The 11,781-nt window shown below is 45.3% G+C and overlaps 1 protein-coding gene across 1 annotated transcript; it reads left to right on the top strand.

Moving 5' to 3' along the window:
* Nucleotides 1–972: 972 nt before the first annotated feature.
* LOC124656539 (calmodulin-binding receptor-like cytoplasmic kinase 3) lies at nt 973–3,362 on the top strand (the record flags this gene model as incomplete). Its single annotated transcript, XM_047195261.1, has 5 exons — nt 973–1,257; nt 1,475–1,640; nt 1,712–1,801; nt 2,029–2,327; nt 2,843–3,362. Coding segments are annotated over 5 exons (1,050 nt in total), but the record flags the coding sequence as incomplete, so codon positions are not given.
* Between the last annotated feature and the right edge of the window lie 8,419 nt (nt 3,363–11,781).

Here is an 11,781-nt window from a genome sequence, read left to right as displayed (position 1 = left end):
ATGATAAATATTGTTTACTAAATTCTATTTCCACAGGTACAGCTCCAAATATGCCAAGGAAGCTTTTGAAGAAGCCGTCAGAGAATAGTGCAAATATCGGAGATGACCCATGTGTAAATATGAGACTGCACGAAAATAAACAGGACACCAGTGATTCTTTGGAAAAAGAGGATACTCTCTTGGCTGTTCCAGGTGTACTTCTTCTATGCTGTGGTCTTATGCTTCCATGTTTTCATGCTGAAAGGAAAGAAGGAAGCAGACACAATACTGCATCCGTACATCGCAATACTGGTGAGTAAATGCAACATGTGTTAGTGTTTCTTTGATATTGCGGAAAAGCTTATTCTGGGATCAGAACTGAATACACCAATGAAGTTGATTCAATGTTGTATGCATTTGTAAATTTGTAATCTACCTGCTACGTACCAGCTTAGCTACTCCCCACTACTATGTCCATTGCCATAGTAGGTAAGCTATACCATTTCCTAACCCACCGTGTGAACTTATGAGGGTGTGACTGCATGACTTCTGTTAAGATCTTACAATGTAATACCTTTGTCAAGCTTAATTAGCTTTAGTTATGTTTCTCTTGTCAATCGTCATGGTTTCCCATCTTGTGTGCTCCATTTAGAGGTTTTTTCGTCTCATTGCAAACAGAAAGTGAAAGAGTTAATGGCCTATACTTTTGTGTGGGTTGACCACATTAATTTGTGTCTATCTACGTATCTTATATGGAAGTAAATAAGCATTGGGGTATGTTAATATGGAGTAAGTGTTTCCTAGAAAAACCAAAGCAGAACCACTCTGGCAAGTATTTGAATACTTTCCTTTAAAAAAATTATTTTAATACTTTCATATTGCGTGAACTGTCTCAGTTCTGCCTATGACTGTTAAATGGTCTGCATTATCACCGTTTTCTGCAGTTCATTACAATTGTGACCCACTGCTAATATTTCTCAGAATCATGTCTGAACAATTTCATGTTTCTTCACAGTTGACTCTCTTTCATCCTTTGAGGTAAGCACATCATCTGAGAAGATCCCACCAACTCCACATCGAATACCTCCAAGCCCGTCAAGATTCGCGCCATCTCCACAGATAGCTCGAGCAGGATCTGTTGACTTAACCGTCCAGCAGATTCTCAGGGCGACTCAGAATTTCTCACATTCGTTTAAGTTGGGTGAAGGAGGATTTGGGACTGTATACAGGGCTGTACTGTCAGATGGAGTGGTTGTTGCAGTCAAGAGAGCTAAAAAGGTAGTGTTATGCCGATTATTATTTTATCTTTGGGTGTTATTATTGATACTCCATCAAGCTCTTTTGGTTGTTGATTTTTCATTATGTTTTGATATTTAAGAGTTTCGGTTGGATGAAAGTAGTACAGTTCCTGGGAGCACCTTTTTATGCGGCAACTGTCAATTAAGTTCTTCGATTTTCTGCTAGTGGTGCATAATGGGTTCTACTATTTTTGCAGGATCAGTTTGCAGGTCCTAGAGATGAGTTCAGCAATGAAGTAGAATTGCTTGCTAAGATTGACCATCGAAATTTGGTGAGACTATTGGGTTATACTGATAAAGGAAATGAGCGTATTATTATCACAGAATATGTTCCGAATGGAACTTTGAGAGAACACTTGGACGGTAAATAGCATTGCCTGCCCTTGCCTGTTGGTTTTAGCTTCAGAGTTTATATGTATTTATTCATTCTGCAGGCCAACACGGCAGAACTCTGGACTTTAATCAGCGCCTAGAAATTGCGATTGATGTTGCTCACGCACTCACTTACCTCCATCTGTATGCAGGTAAGCATCTTCTCTGAATATTGATGTTCTGCAGGTTTACTATGTTAAATGCAAAATACTTAGCTCGATAAATAATATGATTAAATTGTGTTTTTTTATGATTAAATTGTGTTAAGTACCTGAATATTATTTGTTATTAGCTATGCCAATTTTGATAACTTATTTTGAGAAATTATGTATTTGGAAATAATGTTAAAGGGATTGAGAATTATGTAAACTGTGAACAGAGAAGACAATAATCCATCGCGATGTGAAGTCATCAAACATACTTCTGACAGACAGCTACCGAGCCAAGGTGTCTGACTTTGGATTTGCTAGAAGTGGCCCTAATGATACAGAGAAGACACACATCTCGACGAAAGTGAAGGGAACTGCTGGCTACCTGGACCCTGAGTACCTGAGAACATACCAGCTGACTCCTAAAAGCGATGTCTTCTCCTTTGGCATACTTCTTGTAGAAATTATTTCTGGTCGTCGGCCTGTAGAGCTGAAGCGGGCAGCTGAAGAGAGGATCACTATCAGATGGGTACGTTTTTATTGCTTTTTTTTTCGTCTTCTGTTCATGGCACACAGTTCTACCTATGTGAAAGCGTGGTTTGCTAGTACTCTGAGGTCTTTCGCCATTCTACTTTAGGATGTCTATTTAGATGCGTGTAGGCCAACCTTAAAACGTTTGACTAGTAACATAGACATATATACTTAGACTTGTCGTGTGGAAACGCTATTACTAGTTTCTTTTATCATAAAAGTACTACATATCATTATATTTTTCCATAATGTTTGTAACATCAGTTGAAAAATAATGGTCAAAGGTGTGTTTCTTCTATATAAGTTTGAGAAGTAATGCTGTTTTTGACCTAAACTTATCTGTTCTCAGTTTCGTGCTCATTTTAAAACTTTACATGTAATAGCATATCAACAGAATCTCTTAGTAGAGTCACTTGCAATGAGAAAACAAGTTCAACTTTCATTTGTTTGTGTGTGTGTTTCTAGTTTCTACCATGAGAAGACAAAGTGTATTCAACTTTGTATGTTCCACAGACTTTCAAGAAATTCAACGAAGGCAACATGAGAGAAATATTGGACCCGTTGCTGGAGGATCGCGTGGACGAGGAGGTGCTGGAGAAGCTTCTCAGTTTGGCTTTCCAGTGTGCCGCTCCCACGCGGGAGGACCGTCCCACCATGAAGGAAGTCGGAGAGCAGCTGTGGGAGATCAGGAAAGAGTACGGGAAGAGCATAAGGAGGGTGTGAAACCATGGCAAACATGAGCTCCCTTTAACCACGATCAGAGCATGCGTATTTGTATACGCACTTGATGATGGTAATATTTTGTGCTCACAGAGTGTGCCCTTGAGCAATGTTTCAGACAAACCTGCCATCTGTTTCTTCCTTCCTTGACCACTTTCTAGTCTAGTACTCCCTGGAGATACAGTCCATTTTGCTGGATGTGCATTTTGTGTTGAAAAACTTTCGCTGAATTCATATTGATTTAGATAATTGAAATAAATGTTGTTTCTGGTCGAGCCGGTGTAATGCACTAGCCCTACCCTAAGTAATAGTAGTACTATAACATTTCGCCTGATAGACAACGAACCATGCAACTGTGGAGTATGTGACACAAGACTGACTCGGTGAACACTTTCTGTAAGACCATCGATAGAAACATGGACATAACTGAAGGCGAGTATGCAGTATGCAGAGACACAAGACGAAAACATAGGGTAGCCGCTGCAGCCGTACCACTACCTCCGGGTAGGGATGTCGGATCGGATATTCCTAATATTTGGATTCAATGCGGATTATATCAGATTACGGCGGATTCAGACCGGACTCGCGTTGGAAGCAAATTATTAAGTAAATATGCACATAAAAGATAGGCTTTTTATGTAAAATATGTTTGTACTTATAGACTATAGCTAAATGTACGCACTTGTTCGTACAACAAAACAAATTATGTGCTAATATCATACATAGTTTAGCCGATGAACTAACTATATTGTCTAAATATTTAGGGTTAGGATAATTTTATTGGATTATCCTATTTGTGGATCTCGAATAATCCGTAAAAAGGCGGATAATCTGTATCCGTCGGATAGTATCAATTTCATATCCGCGACCATATCCGTCGGATATCCGTTTGACCACTATCCACATCCATATCTGGAGGATTTCTAAAAATGCATACCATATCCTGAAAAACGGATATGTATGCGGATTCCAAGCGAAAATTATTCATACCATTTACATTCCTACCTTGGATGCCTTCCTGCGTCGGTCTAGTATAGACTGCTTAGTTTTGGGCGTTCTAGCTTTTACTAGGGATTCTTTACGTGTCAGACCGGCGGTGGCGAATCGAAGGCATCACTCGGCGGTGTGGATAAAAAAGGGTTGACCAAAGAGGTATGGATCTCTCCCTTGGTTGTCCCTTCTCCTTTGTTAAGGTAAACTAGTAGAAATGCCCGTGCGTTGCCACGGGTTTTCAAATTTCATTTTTCAATGCACATATATAATTTGAGCTCAATATGAAAATTCAAATTCAAATCAAATCAGGAATATTATAATGTGCTATAGCATGATAATACGGAACACAATAACATGATATCATTGTCATAATACAACTACATTGCTTTGAAGAACGTTATACATGGTTGATCTCAGTAGGACGCGAGCAGTTGTAGAATTCTTATACGTTATAAAAATTAAATAAGTACTCGACTAACTATTTATACATGGTATTTGACCCTCAGGAAATACTTTATGCGCCCTGCACAACTGCTTTCTTCCATGGCGCCGGAGTTGTGCCACACGACCCCCGTCGCCGGCCAACTACACCACTCGCTACCCTCCCCTCCACTTTCCAGATCGTCCGCCTTCTCCCCCTCCTCCGACGCGGTCCCGCTCTACTCCATCCACCATCCATGCCTTCCCGTCCCAAGCTCCTAAATCGAGCAGCGCCGCCCGCGTGGAACCGGCGTTTCTTCCCCAAACATCGTGCTGCTCGGCCCAGATCTTTTCCCCGCTCTGCTCCAGCGTGACTCCCTACTCTCCTCCTGACCACCTTCTGTTCTATCGCGCGCAGCCGCGGATGAGCTCGCGAAGGTTGGGGAAGGCGGCGCCACGCGGGAGGGTGGCGGCGGCAGTGTGCTCTTCCTACACAAGTTCTTGTTACGGATGTGTTGTCGTGTCGCGTCGCGTCGCGTGGAGGAGTTGCACTGCATGTCGTCGGTGTCGCCAAAGCGCAGCTCCACAATGGCCGGAGGGCCTGAGACAAGTTCTGACATTGGCGGCGCCGCCATGGCTGAGCTAAGGAGGACGAATTACAAGAAAATTTAGGTCGGGGTATATTGGTCCTGGGTTCTTAGCCTGATGTTCAAATAAAATAAAAATTCAGAAAGGGCAAATTGTTAAAGCGCCAAGTAAAATCTATTGCAAAGTAATTGAGGACAAATCATAGAGGTACCAAATAAAGACTAAAGAGGGGCAAAAAATAAAGGGTGTGTTTGGTTTGTGCCCCAATTAGCCCCACCAAAATTTTGGCATGACCAATGCAAGGGCATGGCCAAAGTTTTGGGGAGCTGTTTTTGTTTGGATTGTAGCCATGCCATGTCCAGTAACTTGACAGAATGGGTTAATGATTGGTTTGCAACTAACTGATTTGATAAGTAGTTATCTTCCGTAACTCTGTAAATTTCACAAGTTAAGTAGATCGATATTAGGATGCAGTTAAAGGACGAAAATATCAAAACTTTGGGCGGTGTCTCTGGTGCATGCGCTCGCTAATTGTGGGACAGGGATTCGGTGACATCAAAACAGCATGGTACGCTGTGCCATGACCTCCTATCCACCCTACACCTCTTGGCTGATCGTTTGATTGCAGCCGTTAGATGAAAAGTGTAGGGTGGATGGGAGGTCATGGCACAGCGTGCTATGCTGTTTTAATGTCACCGAATCCCAATCCCTAATTGTGTGGAGCCACTCATTCAATTACCATGTAAACTGATCAAATCACCAACCTGCATGCACCAGATAGCAATAAAAAAGGAAACAATATGTGAGACCCACCTAATCACAGAGGACAAGTCGCCTTGCCAATTTTTTGGCGGAGCTTCTGAGCGCCCTGGAATCGCCCGCTCGTTGGCGAGAAATATACGGGAGCGGGGCTGGCTGGCTGGGCGAGCCAATTCCTTGGCAACCATCCAAACGACTACCAAAATTTAAGGGTGAGCCAATATTTTGGTAGGGCCGGCTTTGGCTGCTATCCAAACACGCCCAAAATTCCCCTTCTTTCTCCCACCTCTCAACTTCCCGTCCATCTCTTTTTCTCACTGCTCTTCATTGTCGGCCGCCGCCGCCCCCGGCTTGGCTCGCGCTGCCGCCCCGCGCCCTTCCTCTCGAAGCTCCTCCCGCTCCTCGCCTCTGCGCCGCCCTCCCCCGTCCTCTCCTCCGCCCTCTCGGGCGTGCTCCTCGCTGCGGTTGACATCGCGGACCCCGCCTCCGCGCCGCTCGCCCGCGCCTTTCCTCGCCGCCGCGGCCGCCACCGCCCCGCCGCTCCTCCCCGCTGACGCCGCGCCCGTCGCCCAGCGGCTGCTCCTCGAGTTCGCGGGCACCGACGAAGCGCCGCCCAAGGCCAAGGGGAAGAGAGAGGACGCGGCGCGTATGAAGAACCTGTTAAAGGAACATAATTGCTTGGTATATTTCTCAATTTCTACCTTGCTTACTCTTAGAGATTTTAAAGCCTGCCCATGCAATTCTATGTGATGAATGCACCAAATCCTCTCCTGATTTTATTTGAGGCACTCATATCATCAAAGAAATATTGACTGTTGCTACTGGTGCTACAGTACAATTGAAGGTGGTGTCAGGAAATAATTCTTTGGCTTTGCACACTTTGGAATGGTTAGAGCGGTGCACAGGATTGCAAGAGGTATAACACCACGTGTCCTTCAAGCAGTCAGTCGGTATCCGGAATACCAAATAAAGGTGCAAATTTCTTACTTTTAGTTGTAGTTTCAGAACTTGGGCATACCCAAGTCCTTCCCAGTTTGATTCTATCTCGGAATGTTATTTTGCCCCTTAGGCTTTGGCCTGCTAATGTATTTGCGTGGTTCTGTAATAAATGTTAACAATTTTAATGTCGGTTATTATGTTGGCATTGAAAGACTTCTGATGAAAAATATTTGATCATACTTCTTTATTTACATGCGAATTAACTTGAATTTGGCGATCCCAATCCTCTGTTTCCATTTATAATATGCCTATGTATTTGATCTGTAGAAGAATAACAAAGCCTAAATCCTTAATACATAGTTATGTTACTATTTTGTCAAGGCAGTAGGGAAACATGTGTACTGTAATATATTCCTGAAGTAGAGTTCGGCTGGACAAAGGATAGGGCTCTGGTTGACACATTCATTATGCATTTAGCTGCATATGTCCGTGAACGGAATGATTATGAGGAGGAGGTATTCTTCTTAACTTTTTGTCACCACATAAAATTTTATGCTCTAGCAAGATGTATTGCAAACCAGGTGCCCTTTAGTTGGAAACTGCAACCACAGTTGTACCATTACATTAGGACAGTACTGCACAAGCCAATCTTACTTGATTTTACTTTGCGGAAACATAATCACTATATTTTAAATTGCTGCCAATCAGCATCTGTAAGTCGCATATAATGTTTTATTATTGTATAATGAGTTACTATGCCAACACATTGAAATGAGAACCAAAAGGTATTTATTCGACCTCATTACCTCAGCAAACAGCTAGAAGATTATGCATTTGGTGCTCTTAATCTGCTATACAATCTAGGAAGAGTTCAATATTCCACGACGCACTACTGTTTTATGATTGTTTTTTTTCTGAAGTTAGAATAGCTCATCACATATAAAATTCGTGCAGCTTGTAACCGATGGATAGCTCATCACATTTTATTTTATTTATGTCATAGGTTATGCCTATGCCACTCCAATTTTCGTACTTTGCCACAATTTGAAATTTCACCTTTTGCCTTTCATTAGTAGATATTACATTTATTTATGTGTGTTATCCAAATTTGCTAGCCATGACAATTAAATTATGCTACAGAATTGTTGAATGCTGGCTTGTTAGACTTTTGGATGAACACGTCTTTGGTTGCATTTTTTTTGTAAGGTACGTAAGTCACCACTTTCCCTAGTTGCACACTTCGTAGCAACCATGCAGAGGGATAGGAACTGGAAGCACTCTCCGCTTCCATGAGGTGCCCAGATTGGCAGGGTTTAGGCATGAAAGTGATTATTCCATCAGCTGGGTCAATTCCTATCATGTGTGTTGTCTCCTAGGTCTGGGTCAAGTCATATTTTGTGTGTTGATTTAATTTTATCGAAGGTGTAGGATTAACAAAAACAACAATAGCAAGACATGGACACACCGAAGAGGGGCTAATTATGTTGTTCTGTCATCAGTACTTTATCTGCGAGTGTGATTTTTGTTTATTACATAGTTTTATGTCTGTATAAAACTAATCATAGGTTTTCGTTCATGATTTTGAACCTTTAGTGATAATGTACTGCATTCTTGGTGATCACTGAATATAATGCTTTATGCATTTTCATTAATCAGATAGCACTAATGATTTAATCCTTGTTACCTGCAGGATACATAACTTGACGGTACTGGCTATTGTGAAAAATCACCTAGAGAATACACGTCTGTCGTCGTGGTGAACAAACAGATGCCATAGGATGGCTTATCTAGGGGCCGAATGGACGCTAGAGGATTCGGGGGAGGGTTTATGACTAGATGGGATGAACTTCCGGATGGTTTCCTCAAGAACTTGGCCAAGGCCAGAGGTTGGAGAAGAAAGACACAAGGAAGAACTCGCTCTAGATCACTATCTTCATTGATCTCCACAGGTTACAGGTTTGAGCTTACAAGGTTCTCTCTCTATCTTCTGCTATTGTTCCGCGCGTATGAAAGATGCTTCCCCCTCTCCTTATATAGGGGAGAGGGTGGCTTACAGGACAAGAAACCCTAATGGGATCGTTGATTAGACAAACTACTTTTACAAAGATACTTTACAAAGCTACTTTAATCATAGATGACGCCGGGGTCTTCTTTAAACAAGGAGGCTGACGTCCTCCGGCTTCTTTGGCCGTCATCCTCCTCTTTATCTTCAGGCCTTCGTTTAAAGCCACTTTGCTTAGCTCATCCTTGTCTGCTAGCTCAGGAGAGAATCTTTGACTGGTCCTGCCGACGTGTTCTTTCTTCCGGTCTCCGGCATCCTTTCTATCTGGTCCCGGTATACCCCTCTTTGGGGATACCGGCTTAGCTTACTTAGCCAAATTCCTATCTTTGAGTTCCGGTATAAATATTAAACCGGTATCTTGACGGATAAGACCATCCGGTTTGGCATGCCTTTGGCATACCGGGGGTCATCCCCCCAACATTAGTCCCCGAAGCTGGTATAGTCTGGCGGATCCTATCCAACAAACCATGCCAGGTTCCCATGTTCTTGTATACCGGTTTAATTTATCCGGCGCTCTGCTTGGCTCCGGCATCTTTGCCTGGACTCATGCCCTCTTTCTTTGCAAGGCGTTCTCCGGCTGCTTATCTTCCGGGATCTCGTTCATTTAATACTTCCTCGGCGAAGTCGAGAATATATCGGGTCCCGCGCCTGTCAGAGACATGCGCACTGTGACTGACGCGCCAGTGTCAGGGGTCACTTCCGTTCGGCTTCCGCGCGCGCATTAACTGCTCCACAGTGGATCCCAACTACTTCTTTGGATCCGTGTGCGCCTCCCTGTGGCTCTTCGCTATCGCGCGTGTATTGCCGCGCCACGTGGCGATACGCGGGGCGAACCGTCGCGGCCCACGGGCTGAACCGCTACGGTTCAGCGGTTTTCCAGTCCACCTCTTTTCCTTTATAAGGTCAAACCGCCCCTTCTCCTTCTTCTTCTTCGCACTCTCCAGTTCCTCGCGCACTACTGCTCCTTGCTCGTACGCCTCCGCCACTCCGTTCGCTTGCTCGAGTTCCGCCGCCCAGCAAATCTTCGCCAGTGCGCCGCCGGACGTCGCCGGATTTCACCACGGGACGAATTTCTGTGGCGCCTTTCTCTCGGCTGCGACATTGGCGCTCCTTCAAGCTCTTCTCCGCCTCACCGTCGCCGGACTTCCTTGCCTACAGCAAGCTCGCCCAACCACCGGTGAACTCCTTCCTCTGCGACTCCGCCGCCCCAGGTTAGGCCTTATTCGTGTTTACTCCTCTTTTGCTTGCTGTTCAGATCTTGAGTTGGAAGCGTATTTACTTTTTCTTTTTCTTTGTTTTTTCTCTCTTTCGTAGATCTTCTCGCGGGGGTAGTTCTTGGGGAACTTGTTTTTCCGAGTAGATAGTGGGATTTCTCAAATCCAAATGTCTTCCGAACAATACCTTTCCACCTCTTCCTCCAGTAACCCGGAAGATCGCGCCTCCGACGGGGTTAGCGCAGATCTAGCCCAGATGGAATCTGATGGCGGCCAAGAGTAAGATGCCGGTAGCTCTAGCCAAGCTTCCGGCGCTGATTCTTCCGAGATCACTCGCGGAGCCTGGATGGGCTCCAGCGTTAGTAAATATGAGATTGACTGGCTATACCAGTCCCGGAGGATTCCGGAAGGAGTAACCTGCCGGCTTCCCGGCGACGAGATCGAACCGGTGCCTAACCCCGGTGAACGCGTCGTCTTCCTTGCTCATTTTGAGCGCGGCTTCGGCCTCCCTGTTTCCTCTTTTTTCCGGAGTTTCCTTGACTTTTACAAACTCCAACCTCACCACCTTCCCGGCAACGCCATTTTCTATCTCTCCTGCTACGTCACCTTCATGGAGGCTTATATCGGCATTCGTCCCACTCGTGAGACGTTTGCTCGATTCTTCGCCCTTCGGATTAATTCCGTTCAGGGCTTAGACATTCCTAAACCCAAACCCCCCGTACAATGCGGGTCTTGCATCATTGGCTCTCGCCAGGGGAGCCCCTTCTTTAAGTTTTCCGGTCTCGAGTCATGCCGGCTATGGCAAGGGACCTTCTTCTATGTTAGGAACAACGGCGCCGCAGATCTCATTGATTTGCCTCCTTTTGATCCGGCGCCGCCCACCAAGACTAATTGGGGCTACAATCCGAAGGAGTCTCACAATGAGACAAAACGGATTATACGCTTCATGAAACAACAGATGAAGGACACCAACATCTGCTCTGATGACATCATCCGCACCTTCATCTCGCGCCGGGTGCTTCCTCTTAAGCGCCGCGCCCACAAGATGTGCGAGATGTATGGCCCCGGCGATCCTACCAAGATCACCGGGCTCCCTCTCAGCAAGAAGGATGTCGTCCTTAAGGCCAGGCAGATCTGCCAGACCTCCATGCCGGAAGATTGGGAATGGGGCCTCCGGCCTCTTAGCTCTACTAACCCTCCGACCCAAGAAGTAAGAAATTACACAACTCGGGTCGGTTCACCGGAAGCTTTCATTGCGGTTAACCCCTTTTTCTCTTTTGTTCTTTTAGGCCAAGGACCGTTTCCCCGGCATCGAATCTGACCGGCGAGGGCGTTGCCGGAAGCGCGGTCTCGACAAGTTTGACCCCGATCCCGTCATTTTCTGGCGTGACCTGAAGATGGGCCGGACTCAAGCCGCGCGCCTCGGCAAGTCTCCGCCGGAACCTGCCGGTTCGTCTGATGAACTGACCATCCTTGAGGTAGCTCTTCTTTTATACTTCTCATATTCCTTTGCTATTGTTCTTCTGTAGATGTTCCCTCAGCCAACGTCAAACCACAGGTCCATGAGCATGTCGCCCGCCGCAGGCCGAGGCGAGGCCAAGAGTTTGTGGACAAACTCATGGCCCAGGGCAAGAAGAACAAGACCCCGACCTCTGATGCTGGCTCAAGCCAACCTCCTCCTGCCAAGCGCTTCCGGACCGAACCTCTCGCGGGTAAGGTCGTTGCTGTGAGGCGCCATAAGGGCAAACAGATGCCGA

This window comes from Lolium rigidum, chromosome 5, assembly GCF_022539505.1.
Source record: "Lolium rigidum isolate FL_2022 chromosome 5, APGP_CSIRO_Lrig_0.1, whole genome shotgun sequence".
Classification (NCBI taxonomy): Eukaryota; Viridiplantae; Streptophyta; class Magnoliopsida; order Poales; family Poaceae; genus Lolium; species Lolium rigidum.
This window is presented reverse-complemented; position numbering and strand designations above follow the sequence as displayed.